The sequence below is a fragment of the Drosophila albomicans genome, chromosome 3, assembly GCF_009650485.2.
Source record: "Drosophila albomicans strain 15112-1751.03 chromosome 3, ASM965048v2, whole genome shotgun sequence".
NCBI lineage: Eukaryota > Metazoa > Arthropoda > Insecta > Diptera > Drosophilidae > Drosophila > Drosophila albomicans.
Window position 1 is genome coordinate 9147141 of NC_047629.2, and position 21892 is coordinate 9169032.

General features: G+C 34.9%; 1 protein-coding gene across 8 annotated transcripts; it reads left to right on the top strand.

Moving 5' to 3' along the window:
• The first annotated feature begins 8915 nt into the window (after positions 1-8915).
• Positions 8916-21892, top strand: LOC117568046 (serine protease grass-like). 8 transcript variants are annotated; one of them, XM_052004312.1, is made up of 6 exons: positions 8916-9033; positions 20566-20735; positions 20786-20990; positions 21062-21104; positions 21176-21336; positions 21395-21892. In XM_052004312.1, the coding sequence occupies exons 1-6, from the start codon at positions 8955-8957 to the stop codon at positions 21799-21801; spliced, it is 1065 nt and encodes a 354-aa protein (XP_051860272.1). In that variant the 5' UTR covers positions 8916-8954; the 3' UTR covers positions 21802-21892. The 8 variants fall into 8 exon arrangements, with proteins under 8 accessions (XP_051860272.1, XP_051860267.1, XP_034104283.1 ...); XM_052004307.1 differs by lacking the exons at positions 20566-20735; positions 20786-20990; positions 21062-21104; positions 21176-21336; positions 21395-21892 and adding exons at positions 15575-15744; positions 16450-16654; positions 16726-16768; positions 16839-17020; positions 17078-17583 and having other exon boundaries at positions 8917-9033; XM_034248392.2 differs by lacking the exons at positions 20566-20735; positions 20786-20990; positions 21062-21104; positions 21176-21336; positions 21395-21892 and adding exons at positions 9097-9261; positions 9310-9514; positions 9586-9628; positions 9699-9880; positions 9938-10449 and having other exon boundaries at positions 8919-9033.

The window sequence follows — 21892 nt, forward strand, 5'->3', positions numbered from 1 at the left end:
AAAAAAAAGTCTTAGTTGCTTTGGCTGACAAGCTGGTATATTTTGCACTCTAACATATAGTGTATTACGAATGTGGTAGTATATAAATAAATCAAATAAATCCAATGGTATATTTTTAGTACTTTTGCGGTACATTCAATTGGTATATTTAAACTCAATACCGCACTGATTTGCTGTTATTTAAAATGGGTTGCGAGTGTCTCACACATAGTACACTCGATAGTAGTTTTCTTACTTGTTTAATAACCAAAATAAAACAATATTTTTTTGCAGCCGCCCGCTGCATTCATGAAAGATTATCGTTCAGTTCGCAATTATATGGTATATTAGAAAAATGGATAGCAAATATTAAGCCGAAGCTAAATCACAAGCAAGTTCACTTACTCGTTTCTATTCTTCATATGGTTCAAATCTTTATTTTGCAATATAAATTTATGAAACAACTAACATAAAAAAAATTTCAAAATGTTAAAGTTTGTTTATGTGTCACGACATAAGCTTGCAGTTGAGTAAATATTGCAACCCTTCACATATATATTATATATATAACATACACATTTACAATATATGTATGTAGAAGAATCATTTAAATTAATATTTTCCATTTTGATTCTTATTCTTTGGTAAAAGCGTAGCGAGTCGCCAATGTCTCTCGTCCCGTCTTCTTCTTCACTGACGCTTCGAGAACAATCGCGCCACACTCAGCCCGTATAGCCGTCCCGCTCGGACCTCGCCTTCACCAATCAACCATCCTTTTTCTTCATGTCTTTATTTAGCGTTTCTTAACACTAACAATGTTCTTAACATTTACATTACTAATCTAATTATGCTAATTTAACAGTCATGGGAATTCAAACTTTACAATTTAACTGTCTGTTCCACGACACGGCCTTCCTGACTCTCACACGACCTCGTGTGCATTATCAAATTTAAGCATCAAGTTTGGCACCATGTCTTATATCTCTTATTAAATTTCAACTTTTCTTACTGTACTTATTCTTAGTCATGATATTTTGCAGAACATACAATCTAGTTTTATTTTACACTTCAAATGACAGTTTCAGTAGAAACTCGCCCATTTGGCTACCGATTTTATCATTACATGGTTCTCGGGCTCTTGCCGCCACTCTGCGACGCTATGCACCTGCAGTGCCTTGACCTTTCACTTGATCAACCATCCGTCACAAGCAATTTCATCAACATGAACATTGCTGCTTGGACCAGCCCCCATGTAAGATGTTCCCTGCACCCTCGGTGGCAGAGATGGTCAGATGATCTACGTCTTTTTCACCGCAATCATCCCTGTCTGATGGCTTACGTCTCTGTTAACGTAGTCATCCTCTTCAATCATTTCAGACTCAATGCACTCATCCGGCATTTTCCGCAAGCTTTCGTGTGCATACTTGTATGTTCTTTTATTTATCAATGACTTCAGCAGATATCTGTCACCTTCCAACAGCTCAATAACCACAAATGGCCCTTTGAACTTTGGGTCAAGTTTAGTCTGATGCCGCTCTTCACATTTTAATAAGACATGATCGCCAACCTTGTGCTTCACAATTTTCGCCTTATTGAAATCAACTCTCTCTTTCTCGTACACTGCATTTTTATCGATATTTTCTATGGCTCGTGTTCGCGCATCATTAAAATCAACTTCGCTCTCTTCATTTAAATTTACCATACCTAGCGGTCTCGCCTCTTTGCCTATTAACAGTTCTAATGGGCTGAATTTTGTTACACGATTACTTGTGCAGTTAATAGCAAGCTGCACATCTTTCAAAGCATCCTGCCATGAACGCTCCCCTGTTTCTACAGCCGTCAACATTCCCTTCATCGTGCTCATGACACGCTCCTCCTGTCCATTAGCTCGACTAGCGCCTGTGGCTATTAAATGCAACTCGATTTTATTTGACATACAGAACTCACGAAATTTACTACTTGCAAAACTTCTACCTTGGTCTGCAATTATGCGATTGGGTACTCCAAAAAGTGATATGCTTGATTTCACTGCTTTGATACAATTTTCTGTATCCAAATTAAGGGTATGATACAAATAAAACAAACTTAGTAAATCCATCAATCTGTACTATCACATACTCTTTCATATCGTTTTTACCGCTTAATTTACCGCTAATATCTATATGTATAGTATGCCATGGAATTTTTACTTTGGGAATAGGATGCATCTCCATTTGCACCTTGCCTGACGTTGGCTTAGAAATCTTACATGTTATGCAATTTTCAACAAAACTTTCGGGTGTATTTCGACATATTCTCAAACCAATATTGCTCATAAACTTTGTCAAGGGTCTTCTGCCAACCAAGATGCATTATTGTCTCGTGGACATTATTAATGACGGACCATCGAAAGGCGCGAGGAATAACATGCAAACAGCGAGTTTTGCCATTTCTTTGTATATTGCGGTATAATAGTCCGCCTCTCATCTCGTATGTTCTTGCTAAATCATCTGACATTTCACCTGAATTTAGCTGTGCCACAATACCAACTATATCTTGATCACATTGTTGTTCAGCGATTAGCCAATTGTCTGTAATTTCGGCTAAGTCTACTCGCACCTCAGTTACTTTATTTACATCAATAGATTTACTTGGAATTGGATTACGGGACAGGAAATCAACATGTGCCATCTGGCTTCCCCTGCGGTACTCAACATCGAAATCAAATGATTGTAAATAAGCCCACCAACGGTGTACTCTGGGCGTCAATTCGATTTTGGTACGACTTGCCTTTTGTGAATTACAATCTGTATGGACTACAAATTTCCTACAATGCAGATAGTGGCGGAAATGTTTAACAGCATTGTACACCGGATTCAGCTGCAGTAGTACACTTACTGTAATACTCTACCACCCTGCACTTGCCATCAATTTTATGCACCAGCATCGCACCATATCCATCTGCACTAGCATCAGTGTGAAGTTCTATTGGGTAGTTTGGATCAAATATAACCAGTATTGGTTCTCTGGTCAATGCTTGAATGATATTTTGGCGTATCTGTTCATGCTCCTTGTTCCAAATGAAATTACTATTTTTAGATGTTAACTTATATAACGGTTTCATTCGCTCAGATCGTGATACGAACTGCCGGACTGATGCTAAACCTATAAATTGTCTAAGTTGGGTAACTGAATTTGGCTTAGATAATGCTAATAAGGCTTCTATTTTTCTAGCGTTGGGTTTAATTTCACCATTTTCGATAAAATATCCAAGATATTCAATTCCGGTTTAGAGAAATGCACACTTTTTAATATTGAAAGAAAACCCTGCACTTGATAGAGCTTTTAACACGATGTTCAATCTTTCATAGGCTTCTTCCTTTGATCTTCCAACAATCAAAACGTCATCTATATAAACTATCGCATATGAATATGCAAGTTCACCTAATGCTTGTATAATTGATCGCTGAAACAAACTGAGGAAGCATTTTTCAGCCCAAAATGGCATGGCAAGGAACTCAAATTGTCCGTCTGGTGTCACAAACGCAGTTCTTTCAATTGATTCAGCCTCTATAGGTATTTGATGAAAGCCACTAGCCATATCTAGGCTCGAAAAGAATTTGCCATCACGCAAATAATTTGGTCTGAAATTAGTGGAAATGGATATTTGTCTGACACTGTGTTAGCATTTAGCTCCCTGTAGTCTATACAAAGTCTATCACTGCCATCTTTCTTTTTTACTAGAAGCATTGGACTAGCAAAAGGCGAGCTACTTGGGCGAATCACTTTAGCATCTAACATCTGCCTTATTTTTTACTCTGACAAGCTTCTTTTCATCGTCACTGAGTCTGTACGGGCGTCTCTGAACTGTCTTATTGTTATCTAATAAACGAATTTTTAATGCGCCAGTTGTGACACGTCTTTGCGGTATTTCATCTATAAAATGATCAGAATATTGTTCCAATATATTTATTAAGGATTGCTTTTCCCTGCTCATTTAAATCAACGTTCTTGTTAATAGACTTAGCCATAGTGTCTGCTGTGGATTTGTGAACTACACTAACAGTTTTAGTTTTAAATAAACTTAGCTTATCTGAATCTATTGTAATACCAAAATCATTTTGTAATATTTCCCGACCAATCATTATGTCATATTTAAGATAGTCATTGTTTACAACATGAAATAATATCTCTAGATAAAATTCAGAAATTTTAACTGTGGCTAGAATTTGCAAGTTACTTTTAACAATATTTTCTCCTATGCCTCTTAAGATTACCATATTATTAATTCTTTTGCCAGCAATCCTGTTACTTAACTTATCCTTAATCAATGAGCATTCTGCTCCTGAATCGAAGAAAAATTGGAACGGCTCACCATTTTAAAGCATCACTCCCTGCGGGTTAGACACAGCACATACGTCGACTCTCTTAACGCTGCTGTCTTTTGATGTAGCTGCATAATTGGTACATGTAGATGCAATGTGTCCTACATTGCCACATTTGTAGCAAGTAACGCCTGATCTGTCGCGTCACAGAAGTTTCGTGCGTTGTTGTTGTTGTAGTGTTTACCGGCGTCTGCATGGCCTTCAGCAATTCCAAAAATTTGTTATTTTGTGCCTCCAACACCCGTAGCACATTTTCCGAATGCTGTGGCTGTGGCGATCCCACTTCTGATGTAGAAGAATCATTTAAATTAATATTTTCCATTTTGATTCTTATTCTTTGGTAAAAGCGTAGCGAGTCGCCAATGTCTCTCGTCCCGTCTTCTTCTTCACTGACGCTTCGAGAACAATCGCGCCACACTCAGCCCGTATAGCCGTCCCGCTCGGACCTCGCCTTCACCAATCAACCATCCTTTTTCTTCATGTCTTTATTTAGCGTTTCTTAACACTAACAATGTTCTTAACATTTACATTACTAATCTAATTATGCTAATTTAACAGTCATGGGAATTCAAACTTTACAATTTAACTGTCTGTTCCACGACATGTATATATTAAATAAATAAGAGCACAAATCGATTTTAACAGGAATGCAAAACTTAATTAAACTTAAATAAATGCACCATTTATATTGACTAAGTTTTTGTAGTTATGTGGATGTCTGCATTTTCATTCATCAAAATAAAAACAATAGCCATGACAAAATTCTTAAAAACAAAACCAAAAAACGATATGAGGAATTATTGACATTGACCTTTGCAAAATAACAAGATTTTCAATTTACCTATAAAAATAACTGGCTGTTGAGCCAAAAGAATCTCGATTACAATTCTCTGTATCAAAAAACTGTATATAATAATATATTATTTAAATGCTTTGTAAGAAAATATTGCAAATGTAAAGAGAAACAAGTAAGAAAGTTACAGTCGAGTGTGCTCGACTGTGAGATACCCCCTACCCATTTTAAATAAAAGCAAAATATTGCGGTATTATTTTCAAAATATACCGAAAATATTATCAAAAATTAAAATATACCAAATGGTATATTTGGTATATCGATATAGTACCGCATTCAAAAAATACCATACACTGCACATTATACCAGATTGTCAGCCAAAGCAACTAAGACCCCTAGTAAGTAGCCGTTTTTGCTCATACAAAAGTATTTCTTTTTATCTGATAGCAAATTCTCAGCAATCATAAATACTATTGTTATTATTATATACACTAAAACTCGCAGCTCTAGCTTTAAAATTACGCTTATTATTCAATTTTTGATTTGAGGGGGCGGAAGTGGGCGTGGCAAAATTTTGAAACAAACTTGATCTGCGTGCAAGCATAACAAATGCTATCGAAAAAAATTATAGTTCTATCTCTTATAGCCTATGAGATCCAGTGTTTCATACGAACAGACGGACAGACACACAGACAGACGGACATGGACGGACAGACAGACAGATCGTCTCGGCTATTGATACTAATCAAGAATATATATACTTTAAAGGGTCGGAGATGCCTCCTTCTACCTGCTACATACATTTCCTGCCGGCACAAAGTTATAATACCCTTCTACCCTATGGGTAGCGGGTATAAAAAGAGAACAGGTCAATTCGGACTTTTTAACTTAGTAAAATTCAATGAAATAATATAACATGAAACTTTATGGGGGAAAAAGATTTGTAAAAACCTCATACTAAAAAATGAAAATTCGAACTTATTTCTTGTGCAATTACCATTTCAATTTCATTAGTAGGCATTGCCATTATTATGTTAGTAAATAGAAAATGAAACTTTCAAAAGTACAATAAATCCAATCATTTTTCAATTAAAATTACATTGAAATAAAATATATAACAACAAAATATGCCAGAACGACGGGAGAACCGCTTGGAACTACAGAAAGTCTCGATGGTGTGGCTGCGATGCTTTCTAACCGTGTCATATCTTTGGCTGATGCTTCTAGCGGCAGCTGTAATACCGGAATTAAACAAGGTGACTAAAGGACATCTCTGGTTCAAGTCGAGTGAAATCTACGTGACATATTCATCGATTTTGCCATTCGACGCATTTACTGTGCCAGTTGTCAATGTATTGATAATTTTGATGTTGTACCGTCTTTATAAACACTGTCGCTGTAATTTCTTGGAATGGATTTATTACAATCAAACAGTTCGCTCAGGAGATAAGATTCCATTGGACACAAGAATGCTCTTTTATTTTGGACCCTTTCTATTGCTTTTCTCACTCTACTGGATATCGAGTATCTGTTATATATTCAAAATGATTGAACTGTGCCTTGAGCCAATTCCGAATGCATATATAATGTGTAGCCAGATCGTCTTGGCCCTTTTATTCAAGATCATGGTTATCTGCAATGTGGTTATTCGATGCAGCAGCGGCTTCGGCATTCTCCAGCTATTTAACCAGGAAGCAAGGGATTATTTGATAAATAGCCACAATTTTGGCGATCACTTAAATTTGTTTATTCAATATTAAATCGAAATCATTACATAATTTATATTATTCTTAAAAAGAGTGTCCATTGCACATTGCTTGATTAAAATGTGAATCAAAGCTTGGTAAACCGCACAACAAGCAAACTTGGTGTTGATACGTTAGTTTTATTTTCAGTCTGAAATATCGACATTGACAGCACTAAGACTGCTGCCTCAAGAGCTATATTTGTCATTATACCCGCTACCCAAAGGGTAGAAGTGTATTGTAACTTTGTGCCAGCAGGAAATGTATGGAATGTAATAGGTAGAAGGAGGCATATCCGACTCTATAAAGTATACGAGGGTTGCTATTTAAGTTCCTGGCCTAGGTCACTTGTAGGCATATTAGGACCGTTTGACTAATACCCAAAAAAAAAGTTTGGACTTTTATCGATAAAAGCTCCATATAACCCTTTCATGTGTGACCATGTTTGATATCGATAAACGATTAATCAAAAACTTACGCCGGCAGAAAAATGGAAATAACTCGTGAACACTTTCGAGCAATTGTTTTTCACAACTTTCGACGTGGATTATTACGACAAGAGTGCATCGATGAACTTAAAACTTTGTAAGGCGATGAAGCGACATCAAAGAGCCATGTGAAAAACTGTTTTAATGGATTCTATCGTGGACGATGCTCGCTCGAAGACGAAGGTCGTGAAGGTCGTCCAAAGGTTGATGCCGGGCGTGAACTGATAATGCAAGATCGTCATGTGACATATCGTGAGATAGAGGCATCCTTGGACATTTCATCTTCCACCAGAATACATTTGATGCTGCATGAACACCTGGTCGTAAAAAAGGTTTGTTCTCGTTGGATACCGCACAATTTGACAGTTTCTCAAAAAAAAAGGCTTGTGTGGATTGGTTCAAAGAAATTTTGAAGAAATATATTGGCGGTGCTTCAAAAGACAATTATAAGATCGTCACAGGTGACGAATCATGGATATATGCTTATAAGCCCGAAAAAAAGCAATCAATTGAAGATGAGCCAAATCCAACGAAAGTTGTTCATGGAAGAAGCACTTCGAAGCAAATGGTCGCCTGTTTCTTCGGTAAAACTGGTCATGTGGCGACTGTTCCACTTAACGTAAGACGGTCAATTCTGAGTGGTACACCACAATTTGTTGTTGTACAAATTCGAAAAACGAACAAGAAAAGATGGATCATTCTCCACCATGACAACACGAACTCTCACACATCAGCTCAAACCCGCGCCTTTTTGACCGGTCAAAACGTGGAATTGATGGGTCACCCGCCATACAGCCCTGACTTGACACCCAATCACTTCTTTTTATTCCCGCACATCAAGGGAAAAAGGCGTTGTCAACGATTTTCGATGCCAGAAGGTGCTGTTGAAGCGCTCAAAAACCATCAGAGTGGAAAAAGTGCTTCGACAATTGGGTTGAACGCATTCAAAAGTGTATGAATCTTGCTGGAGAATACTGTGAAAAACAAATAATCCATTTCACAACTATATAAATATTCGCATTTTCATTATTAGGCTAGAAATATAAATAGCAACCCTTGTATATATTATTGATCAGCGTCAACAGCCGAGACGATCTAGCCATGTCAGTCTATCCGTATGAAACACTGGATCTCAGAGACTATAAGAGATAGAGCATTTGTTATGTTTGCACGCAGATCAAGTATGTTTCAAATTTTTGCGACACGACCCCTTCCGCCCCCGCAAATCAAAAAAATCGAATAACAAGCGTAATTTCAAAGCTAGAATTTTGGTATATACAATAATAACTATAGTAGTTGTGATTTCTGAGTTGCGATCAGATAAAAACAAGTAAGAAAGTTACAGTCAAGTGTGCTAGATTGTGAGATACCCGTTACCCATTTTGAGCAAAGAAGCTTTGTTATTTTAATGCCTATATGTATGTATTATATACGTAGCCATTGCATTACTCACTTATTGTGCTTTTATTTTTATTCAGTATAAGCAAGCGATAAGCACTGTTTTCTTATATACGAGTTTGAAAAACATTATATAGTTGCGAAATTTGAGATTAGCACTCAGTGCATTTACGGATCTCTAACTACAATGTTCAAGCTCAGCGTTATTTTCATTCTTGTTTTTGGTTCAGCGATCGCTTTTGCGCCTATCGATGTTGAAAGAAATGGTATAGTATTCAATTTATAAATTTGTGATGATGCTTCATCACTAATTTCTTAACCTCGTTTAGCGGACGAATTATGCATTAGAGGCGATTCAAAAGCGGGATACTGTGTACTCCGAACACAATGTTCGTTCATTCAAAATATTATTTCGGAAATACGTCCTGGAATTCCACCCACACGCACTAACAAATATCCAAAAATCAAAATGTGGATCAAGGCCAAATGATAAGGTAATTCCTTTTTTTCTATCAACCTATATAAAACCATTCACTTTTTAGGGATATGTGTGCTGTGAAGAAAATGAAAAGATTGACCAGGCAATTCATGATCTATCAATAGAAGATTGCGGAACATTTGAATCGCATGAGATAAATGGTGGTAAACAAATTGAATTAATGTCCAGGCCCTGGATGGCGCTTCTCAATTTTAGAAACAAAGATGGAAAAAATGCTTTCACATGTGTCGGCACGCTGATAAACAAGCGTGAGTAAATATCTTCAGTAACATTTAGTTGCATGCTAATATAATATTTTCTTCGCTTATTGATTTTTCAGGTTACGTACTAACAGCTGCTCATTGCTTCACAAATCAAGAACTGTAAGCAATCTATTATTCAAATCTTATTTAATGTGTAATATGTAATACAACATTTATTTCTTCATTATAGACTATATGTGCGTCTGGGAGAACACAACATAAGCCAGCAAATAGATTGCAAAGGGAATTTTTGTGCGCCACCAGTTGAAGATATTGGCATTGAACGCATTTTTGTGCATGAAAAATACTCACATGAAACTCATCATAATGATATTGCTCTAGTGAAACTCTCCAAAGACGTAGAATTCCGAGGTATTTCCGTCAATAACTTAATTTAAAAAACAGCATTTAGTTTCTTATTATTGACAGAAAGCATTATACCCATTTGCCTGCCAACGTCCGAGATTCTTCAAAACAAAGTCAAGATTACGCAAAGATTCCGTGTTACAGGGTGGGGTAAAACCGAAACCACTGATTTCTCTGATGTTCCAATGGAAACCGGTGTAAATCGGGTAGACCACTCAATATGCCAGAAATCATATAATATAGAAATATCTTCAACTCAAATATGCTCTGGAAGCGTTGGAAAGGACTCCTGCAATGGTGATTCGGGTGGACCACTGTCATATGTGGCTTATTTGAATGATTATCAACGGTTTGTACAGTATGGAGTTGTGAGTTTTGGATCACAGACATGCGGTGACGGTCATCCGGGTGTCTACACAAACGTTGGAAGTTACATTCGCTGGATCGCCTACAAGATTGCCACCAAATAAATTTAACAATATAATTAATATTTTAAATGCAATATTGCAATTCAATTTAATGACAGTAAATATGTACGTTGATTAATAATAACAAATAATAATTGTTCAGATTTTTTTGTGTTATAACATGGAAGTGACTTTTAGATTTTCAATTTAATTTGCAAATTTAAGGGAATTTTTATAATTAAGTATATAGAATTCAGAAATAACTTTCAGTGTAAAGGTAAATAACATATTACAAATAATGTAACGCGATTCAAGCAAATAATATTGGGCCAGAAAAATACGAAAATCCAACGAAAACGGAGTAGAAGTGTATTATGTATTTTAGCTAATTTTAAAAGTGTGTAACAGAGTAAATATGGCATCTCCGATCCGATAATGTATATAAATTCTTCATCAGTGTCAATAGCCGAAATGGTTAGGCAAGTCTATTGCTTTAAAATTACGCTTGTTATTCGAATTTTGTCTATTTTCGGTGGTGGAAGTGAACGAGGCAAGAATTTGGAACAAACTTGATCTGCGTGCAAACATAACAAATGATGTTAAAATGAAAACAAGTAAGAAGGCTACAGTCGAGTGTGCTCGATTGTGAGATACCCGCTAAAAGCAAAATATTGCGGTATTATTTTCAAAATATATCGAAAATATTATCAAAAATAAAAATATACCAAATGGTATATTTGGTATATCGATATAGTACCGCATTCAAAAAATACCATACACTGCACATTATACCAGATTGTCAGCCAAAGCAACTACGACCCCTAGTAAGTAGGCGTTTTTGCTCATACAAAAGTATCTCTTTAATAACTTCCACAATTTTTATCTAACATCTATCTATTCTATCTATTTTAAAACAAACTTGATCTGCGTGCAAGCATAACAAATGCTATCCAAAAATAATTATAGTTCTATCTCTTATAATCTATGAGATCCAGTGTTTCATACGGACAGACGGACAGACACACAGACATACAGACATACAGACAGACAGACGAACATGGCTAGATCGTCTCGGTCAATTCGGGCTTTTTAACTTAGTAAAATTCAATGAAATAATATAACATAAAACTTTATGAGGGAAAAAGATTTGTAAAAACCTCATACTCAAAAAAGAAAATTCGAACTTATTTCTAACTTAAAATTATTAAAATATTATTAATATTTATGTTAGAAGAATTATCACATATATTTACAAAGTTTTCATAAAGCTTTCACATTTTAAACGAGAATTATTCTTCGTTTACAGTATCAATTAAATTTTGATTAATTCTTTTGGGACGGTTTATCATTTTTAAGAATATTCTTTAAGTTACTAGCTAGCTTTAAATATGTGTATTATCGATTTCAGTCCACACAATAACCGTAAAGTTTTTGTGCAATTACCATTTCAATTTCATTAGTAGGCATTGCCATTATTATGTTAGTAAATAGAAAATGAAACTTTCAAAAGTACAATAAATCCAATCATTTTTCAATTAAAATTACATTGAAATAAAATATAGAACAACAAAATATGCCAGAACGACGGGAGAACCGCTTGGAACTACAGAAAGTCTCGATGGTGTGGCTGCGATGCTTTCTAACCGTGTCATATCTTTGGCTGATGCTTCTAGCGGCAGCTGTAATACCGGAATTAAACAAGGTGACTAAAGGACATCTCTGGTTCAAGTCGAGTGAAATCTACGTGACATATTCATCGATTTTGCCATTTGACGCATTTACTGTGCCAGTTGTCAATGTATTGATAATTTTGATGTTGTACCGACTTTATAAATACTGTCGCTGTAATTTCTTGGAATGGATTTATTACAATCAAACAGTTCGCTCAGGAGATAAGATTCCGTTGGACACAAGAATGCCTCAAGAGCTATATTTGTCATTATACCCGCTACCCATAGGGTAGAAGGGTATTATAACTTTATGCCGGCAGGAAATGTATGTAACAGGTAGAAGGAGGCATCTCCGATCCTATAAAGTATATATATTCTTGATCAGCGTCAACATCCGAGACGATATAGCCATGTCCGTCTGTCTGTCTGTCTGTCTGAGTGTCTGTCCGTCCGTCCGTATGAAACAGTGGATCTCAGAGACTATAAGAGATACAGCTATAATTTTTTTTCGACAGCATTTGTTATATTTGCACGCAGATCAAGTTTGTTTCAAATTTTTGCCACGCCCACTTCCGCCCCCGCAAATCAAAAAAATCGAATAACAAGCCTAATTTTAATTTTTAATTTAGTTATGATTTCTGAAAATTTGGTTGCGATCAGATAAAAATTGTGGAAATATAAAGAAATACTTTTGTATGGGCAAAAACGCCTACTTACTATGGGTCTGAGTAGCTTTGGCCAAAAATTTGGTACATTGTGCCGTCTATGGTATATTTTGAATGGTCTACTATATCGATATACCAAACATATCATTTGGTATATTTTTAGTATTTGTTAGTATTTTCGGTATATTTTGAAAATGATACCGCAATATTTTACCTTTATTAAAAATGGGTAGCGGGTATCTCACAGTCGAGCACACTCGACTGTAACTTTCTTACTTGTTATTTTGTATACTGGTTTAAAAATTGCAGCCTCGCTGCTAAAGACTCAGTGTCCATTGATTTCATCGTCCCCAAATAGCGATATTGATACTGATGTTAATAATTAATGCCAAAATCAATGTAATAATTCACACAGCAAGCCAAATTCGGGGAAAAATCAGAGCAGTGTCTTGTAAATGTTAAATATATAAGTGTTATATACATATATTTCGAACCAAAATATAAAGTCATAAATATGTATTTACGATCACTTTATCGCTATGCCGTTAAAAACCTATGTCTGTTTCACACAAGTCTTATATACCCAATTTCTACATTTATAATGGAGAAAGGGTGTAAATATGTATAAACAAAATATCTAATAGCCTCTTTCCACCTCTCGGTTTTCTTTGGTTTTCTTTGGTTTTTTCACGTTCAGGCCGAATGTTACGTTCGCCCCATGTAAAAACCCATAAGAAAAAAACGTCGGTTTTTCTACGTTCGCGAGCTACGTAGAAATAGCGAACGCACTTTTTTGGGTAATTATGCGATATTTTGATCGATATGACAACGAAAAAGAGCTCACCACTAACAAAACAGCTGACATTAAAGTGCGCCAAGGTATGAAAATAGAAAAAAAAAAAAATTTTATTTTGCTTTTTAAAGCAAATTTTTTATATTTTAGATGAGCCAAAAAACTCGAAAGCCGTCAATATCGTGGAGTGGCATCCACAAGGCTATGTTGTTCGAGTTATGGGAGGAGAAATGTAGTGCCTTTTTTGGCCAATCCACAAAGGCGCTCCTCCCTATTAATTCGAAAATTATCTTCAAAAAATGATTCGTTGTTTCCAGGAACATCGCGCTCCTAAAAACACCCATGCCGTTGCTAAAAAGTAAATGTATTTATGTAAATATTACATTGCTGCCAGCAATGGCCTATACTCTATACTTCGCTAATTTTCCCTCCACTTCGTTAAAATCCTCATAAAAATTCTGCAATTTAATAAAATTTTCCATTTTCAAATGCGCGTGCTGTTTTTTGAAAATGTTCGCCAACTCGTGTTTACATTTGAACAGCTGATATTTCAGAGCGGCCATATTGAGAAATTTACCGTTGCCCATATTTTTCGGTTCGTGCAGATGGAAACCCCGAAACGGGACTTTAAAAAACGTAGAAAAACTGAGTGAGGTGGAAAGAGGCTATTACATACATTTGTATAAAATCATACATAATAACACGAAGCTTTTAGAAGATAAGCCAATATTTCAGAGAGAGCATCAGCGAATACCGACAGAGAGCTGTCACGAGCAATCTTTTCAATTTTAATAACATTCAGTTCCGATTCGTGTTGACGTTCAGCGTGTCTTAAGTAAACCAAACGCAAACTAATTTTTTAAAATGAAAATAAATCTTTTAATAAGCGTAATAATATTAATATTGGAAAAAACATTTTGTATTAACGATACCGTCGAAACCTTTGACAAAATGGGAAAAACATTTTTCCGATTTGCGAAGTTTAATTAAACATAAAAAGGAAAATATACATTTTAAAAATACACTCTGAAATGAATGTGTATTGAAAGCAACAAATATGAAATTTTCTATTGAAAAATTAGAAAGTGACTTGCAAAGTAAAGCTGACAATCTTGACAAGGAAATAAATCTATTTGAGTGTTATTAAAAATCTTAATGATACTCAGAAAAGTCTGACTTTAAAAGAAAATACAATTGAAATATTAAAGATCGATTTGAATTCAAACTTAACTGCGTTGAATTACAAAATTAATTTAAATAAAGACAAAGCCGGAACGATTAATAAGATAAACAGTACAAACACTAAACTAAAAGATAAAGTGCATCAAAATGAAATATCTTATAATTCAAAAAAAAAGTATCCTTACAAATAATAAGGAAGATCTTCAGAACGTTGATACAAAAATCGACGAAAAGAATAATAAATAAAGAATTTAAAATCGAAAACTGATAATAATAAACAAAAGATATTGGAATTACGTGATACAATAGCCAACTACGAAACTTGCTGCGGATCTGCCACCTTGGGTTCAGCAATTAGGAAATAAGGTATTATAATAATATTAATAATAATAATAATAATAATATTATTATTATTTCTTTAATAATATTAATATTATTATTATTAAAATAAAAATATATGTTCTATGTTTATAATTTCGATTTTTTTTGTATTTTCAGTAGAGTAAAGACGCATACTCTGGTTCTCACAAGGAATGGTACCCAACTTTGCAGTGCTTTAAAAAAATATTTAAAGATTGACTTCTTCATAAAAGATTGAATTTAGAAGCGTGCTGGATTGTGAGATACCCGCTACTCATTTTGAGCAAAGAAGCTTTGTTATTTTAATGCCTATATGTATGTATGTATATGCAGCCATTTCATTACTCACTTATTGAGGTTTTATTTTTATTCAGTATAAGCAAACGATAAGCACTGTTTTCTTATATACGAGTTTGAAAAACATTATATAGTTGTGAAATTTGAGATTAGCACTCAGTGTATTTACGGATCTCTAACTACAATGTTCAAGCTCAGCGTTATTTTCATTCTTGTTTTTGGTTCAGCGATCGCTTTTGCGCCTATCGATGTTGAAAGAAATGGTATAGTACTCAATTTATAAATTTTTGATGATGCTTCATCACTAATTTCTTAACCTCGTTTAGCGGACGCATTATGCATTAGAGGCGATTCCAAACCGGGATATTGTGTACTCCTAAGACAATGTTCGTTCATTAAAAATATTCTTTCGGAAATACGTCCTGGAATTCCACCCACACCCACTAACAAATTGTATATCCAAAAATCAAAATGTGGATCAAGGCCAAAAAATACGGTAATTGCGTTTTTTATACCCGCTACCCATACGGTAGTAGTAGAAGGAGGCATCTCCGACCCTATAAAGTATATATATTCTTGATCAGCGTCAACAGCCGAGACGATCTAGCCATGTCCGTCTGTCCGTCTGTGTGTCTGTGTGTCTGTCCGTCCGTCCGTATGAAACACTGGATCTCAGAGACTATAAGAGATAGAGCTCTATTTTTTTTTCGACAGCATTTGTTAACATATGTTTGCACGCAGATCAAGTTTGTTTCAAATTTTTTCTACGCCCACTTCCGCCCCCGCAAATCAAAAAATCCGAATAGAAAGCCTAATTTTAAAGCTAGAGTTGCGAGTTTTGGTTTGTACAATAAATACTATAGTAGTTATGATTTTGCTTGCGATCAGATAAAAATTGTGGAAGTTATTGAAGAAATACTTTTGTATGGGCAAAAACGCCTACTTACTAGGGCTCTTAGTTGCTTTGGCCGACAATCTGGCACATTGTGCCGTCTATGGTATATTTTCAATGGTGTACTATATCGATATACCAAACATACCATTTGGTATATTTTTAGTATTTTTGGTATATTTCGAAAATTATATATAATTTGCCTTAATTCAAAATGGGTAGCGGGCATCTCACAGTTGAGCACACTCAACTGTAACTTTCTTACTTGTTTTTTTCTAAAAACGTCTATGAAAAACATTCACTTTTTAGAGACATGTGTGCTGTGAAGAAAATGAAAAGATTGACCAGGCAATTCACGATCTGTCAACAGAAGATTGCGGAAGATTTGAAACGGATAAGATAATTGGTGGTAAAGAAATTCAATTAATGTCCAGGCCCTGGATGGCGCTTCTCAATTTTAGAAACACAGATGGAAAAAATGCTTTCACATGTGGCGGTACGCTGATAAACAAACGTGAGTAAATAACTTGAGTAACATTTAGTTGCATGCTAATATAATATTTTCTTCGCTTATTGATTTTTCAGGTTACGTACTAACAGCTGCTCATTGCTTCACAAATCAAAAACTGTAAGCAATCTACTGTTCAAATCTTATTTTATGTGTAATATGTAATATAACATTTATTTGTTCATCATAGACTATATGTGCGTCTGGGAGAACACAACATAAGCCAGCAAATAGATTGCAAAGGGAATCGTTGTGCGCCATCAGTTGAAGATATGGGCATTGAACGCATTTTTGTGCATGAAAAGTACTCACATGAAACTGGTCATAATGATATTGCTCTAGTGAAACTCTCCAAAGACGTAGAATTCCGAGGTATTTCCGTCAATAACTTAATTTAAAAAACAGCATTTAGTTTCTTATTATTGACAGAAAGCATTATGCCCATTTGCCTGCCAACGTCCGAGATTCTTCAAAACAAAGTCAAGACTACGCAAAGATTCCGTGTTACTGGGTGGGGTAAAACCGAAAACACTGATTTCTCTGATGTTCCAATGGAAACCGGTGTAAATCGGGTAGACCACTCAATATGCCAGAATTCATATCATAGAGAAATATCTTCAACTCAAATATGCACGGGAAGCGTTGGAAAGGACTCCTGCAATGGTGATTCGGGTGGACCACTGTCATATGTGGCTTATTTGAATGATTATCAACGGTTTGTACAGTATGGAGTTGTGAGTTTTGGATCACAGACATGCGGTGACGGTCATCCGGGTGTCTACACAAACGTTGGAAGTTACATTCGCTGGATCGCCTACAAGATTGCCACCAAATAAATTGTACAATCTGATTAATATTTTAAATGCAATATTGCAATTCAATTCAATGACAGTAAATATGTACATTGATTAATAATAACAAATAATAATTGTTCAGATTTTTGTATGTTGCCCACTAAATAACATGGAAGTGAATGAATTGAGAATCTACAATTTAATTTGTAATTTTACGTGAATTTTTATAATAAAGAAAAATACCAAAATCCAACGAAAATGGAGTAGAAGTGTATTATGTATTTTAGCTAATTTTAAAAGTATGTAGCAGAGTAAATATGACATCTCCGATCCGATAAAGTATATAAATTCTTCATCAGTGTCAATAGCCGAATGGTTAGGCAAGTCTATTGCTTTAAAATTACGCTAGTTATTCGATTTTCGGTGGCGGAATGGACGTGGTAAAAATTTGAAACAAACTGGATCTGCGTTCAAACATAAATGATGTTAAAATAAAAATTATAGCTCTATCTCTATAGTCTCTGACAGACAGACGGACCTGGTTATGTCATCTCGGTTGTTAACGATGATCAAGAATATATTCACTTTATAGGAGATGCCTCCTTCTACCTGTTACATACATTTCCTGCCGGCACAAAGTTATAATACCCTTCTACCCTATGGGTAGCAGGCATATCGTAATACTAGCGCCAAAAAATATGTGTCAAATCATAAATTGATATATTTGCCTTTCTTTTTTTTCAGTTTCTTATATATCTATGCAAACTAAAACTTTTTTATTTTATCTTTTATTTTAATTTTATATTTATTAATCCATTTTTGTGTTGTCTTTTTACCACTTATACTATTTCGCCTGCATACAGCTAATGCATGACCTTTTATTTTTAACTTATTATTTTTGACCATAGTACTTTTTAACCCACTTTTGGGTCCAAGGGTCTTGCGCGGCTCGGCACAGTGAGGCAAGAGCGCTCTGGCCAGAGATACTCTGTAAGTCACTGCTGTCGCCTTCTGGATTCTGCATGCGCAGACCCAAAAATACAAGTCTCCCGGCACGAAATAGTCGGCCTCCGCTGACCGAAAAATGTGCCGGATTCGTGGAGTCAAAATCCACTACAAGGGGTAGAATTTGTCTATCTGTATTTTTTTTTTTTTAAATTTGCTTTTAATTATTGGCCACCCAAAGAGTGGTAGTTAACACAATTTCTTGTAAATATCCCCTACATGTAAAATTTTCTCTCATTCCCTTCGTCATAAAATTTACTTATTATTTATATTTACAATCTATCTGTAAATAAATAAAGAATTAAAAAAAAAAACTTTCCTTTTATTTATTGAATCTTCTTCTTCTTTAAGTGTATTGGTCTCAGATAATATTAATTTCATACCATATTTGATTGTAAATATAAAAAAATTCAGATCAAGTTAATTATCAATTTTTTAATGAAAATACGCTGATAACGAAAGTTTTGATTTATCATGTCAATTGAACAGTTGAAAATAATAGAAGTATAGTTAAGTTACAATAATCTTTTGGAACTCTAAGACCTTCAATCTTTGTCGATTTCGAATGTCCGTATCATAATATAATGTATATGTATTGGGTTGCCCAAGAAGTAATTGCGGATTTTTCATATAGTCAGCGTTTATAATTTTTTTAACTGCTTGTGACTCTGTAATTGCATTCTTTCTTTTGTCAGTTATTAGCTGTCACTATTAGCTTGCTTTAGAAAAAAAGTGCGCGTAATTTTGTTTACATTTGTTTGATTGGCGCCCTTTTTAATATGGAGTCCACAAAAGAGCATTTTCGTCATATTTTACTTTATTATTTCCGTAAAGGAAAAAGCGCAGAGAGAGTTGCTAAAAAGTTACGTGATGTGTATGGTGATAAAGCCTTAAAAGAAAGACAGTGTCAAAATTGGTTTCGCAAGTTCCGTTCTGGAGAATTTTCACTTAAAGATGAGCCATGGGATTGCAAGGGTGTGGTACATTTTGAGCTGTTTCCAAGGAACCAAACGATTAATTCGGATGTTTACTGTCAATAACTGGACAAATTGAATGCAGCCATCAACGAGAAACGGCCAGAAATGATCAATCGTAAATTTTTCATTTTTCATCATGACAACGCCAGACCACACACATCTTTGATGACCCGGCAAAAAACTGGGACAGCTTGGCTGGAAAGTTTTGATGCATCCACCATATAGCCCTGACCTTGCACCATCAGACTACCATTTATTTCGATCTTTGCAGAACTCCTTAAATGGTATAACTTTGGGCAATGATGAGGCTATAAAATCGCACTTGGTTCAGTTTTTTGCAGATTTAAGCCAGAAGTTCTATGAGCGTGGAATACTAAATTTGCCGTAAAGATGGCAAAAGGTTATCGAACAAAATGAAAATTATATATTTGATTAAAGTTCATTCTAAGTTTGATTAAAAATTCATTTACTTTCTTTCAAAAAATCCGCAATTACTTCTTGGGCAACCCAATATATCCATTGACCACTTTATGAGACAGTTTACCAATAACAAATGTACAAATTAAAATAGAAGAAAAAAAGAAATTGAAGGCCAATTTGGCCTTTTCAACTTAGGATGATTACCATATCTATTTTCTTAGTGGGCAATTTAAAACTTTCATTGGAAATTTAAACTTTCATAATAAGAGTCAACCAGTGAGATATTATTCTTAAAATATTGCAATTTATTATAAATTCTTAGAAATACCGAAGGCTATATGTATATTATATGATATACCCGTGTATAGCATATATACACTTAAATCGCACTATCGCACTTAAAATATAGCAAATTCCAGTGTATAGCATATATAGCCTTCGGTATTTCTAAGAATTTATAATATGTTGCTATATTTTAAGTGCGATAAGCACTATTTACTTATATACGAGCTTAAAAAACATTATATAGTTGTGAATTTTGAGATAAGCACGCAGAGCATTTACGGATCTCTAACTACAATGTTCAAGCTCAGCGTAATTTTCTTTCTTGCTTTTGGCTCAGCGATCGCTTTTTGGCCTATCGATGTTGAAAGAAATGGTATAGTATTCAATTTATAAATTTGTGATGATGCTTCAACACAAATTTCTTAACCTCGTTTAGCGGACGAATTATGCATTAGAGGCGATTCAAAACCGGGATATTGTGTACCCCGAAACCAATGTTCGATCATTGTAAATATTCTTTCGCAACAAAAACCTGGAATTCCACCCACACGCGCTAATATATTGTACATCAAAAATTCGAAATGTGAATCAAGGCCATATGATCACGTAATTCCTCTTTTTTTCTATCAACCTATATAAAAACATTCACTTTTTAGAAATATGTGTGCTGTGAAGAAATTGAAAAGATTGACCAGGCAATTCACGATCTATCAATAGAAGATTGCGGAAGATTTGAAACGGATAAGATAATTGGTGGTAAAGAAATTCAATTAATGTCCAGGCCCTGGATGGCGCTTCTCAATTTTAGAAACACAGATGGAAAAAATGCTTTCACATGTGGCGGCACGCTGATAAACAAACGTGAGTAAATAACTTGAGTAACATTTAGTTGCATGCTAATATAATATTTTCTTTGCTTATTGATTTTTCAGGTTACGCACTAACAGCTGCTCATTGCTTCACAAATCAAGAACTGTAAGCAGTCTACTGTTCAAATCTTATTTAAAATATAATATTTAATTACAACATTTATTTGTTCATCATAGACTATATGTGCGTCTGGGAGAACACAACATAAGCCAGCAAATAGATTGCAAGATTGAAGATATTGGCATTGAACGCATTTTTGTGCATGAAAAGTACTCACATGAAACTGGTCATAATGATATTGCTCTAGTGAAACTCTCCAAAGACGTAGAATTCCGAGGTATTTCCTTTAATAACTTAATTTAAAAAAACAACATTTAGTTTCTTATTATTGACAGAAAGCATTATGCCCATTTGCCTGCCAACGTCCGAGATTCTTCAACAAAGAGTCAACACTTTGCAAGGATTCCGCGTGACTGGGTGGGGTAAAACCGAAAACACTAGTTTCTCTGATGTTCCAATGGAAGCCGTTGTAAATCGGGTAGACCACTCAATATGCCAACAAGAATATACAAAAACAATCGATTCAAATCAAATATGCGCTAGTAAATCATTAAAGAATTTCTGTAATGGTGATTCAGGTGGACCATTGTCATATATACCGTATTTGAATGGTCATCAACGGTTTGTACAGTATGGAGTGGTCAGCTTTGGATCGGAAAATTGTACCGATGGCTATTCGGGTGTCTACACAAACGTTGGCAGTTACATTCGCTGGATCGCCTACAAGATTGCCACCAAATAAATTGAACAATCTAATTTATTACAATTCAAAGTTTATATACCAGTAAATATGCACGTTAATTAAGAAGTTCTATAAAATTTATTGATAATGA

Coding starts and splice junctions, on each gene's coding strand:
- LOC117568046 (XM_052004307.1), top strand. CDS start 8,955: ATGTTCAAGCTCAGCGTTATTTTCATTCTTGTTTTTGGTTCAGCGATC. Junction 9,034..15,574: donor TATCGATGTTGAAAGAAATG/GTATAGTATTCA, acceptor AACCTCGTTTAG/CGGACGCATTATGCATTAGA. Junction 16,769..16,838: donor TGCTTCACAAATCAAAAACT/GTAAGCAATCTA, acceptor TGTTCATCATAG/ACTATATGTGCGTCTGGGAG.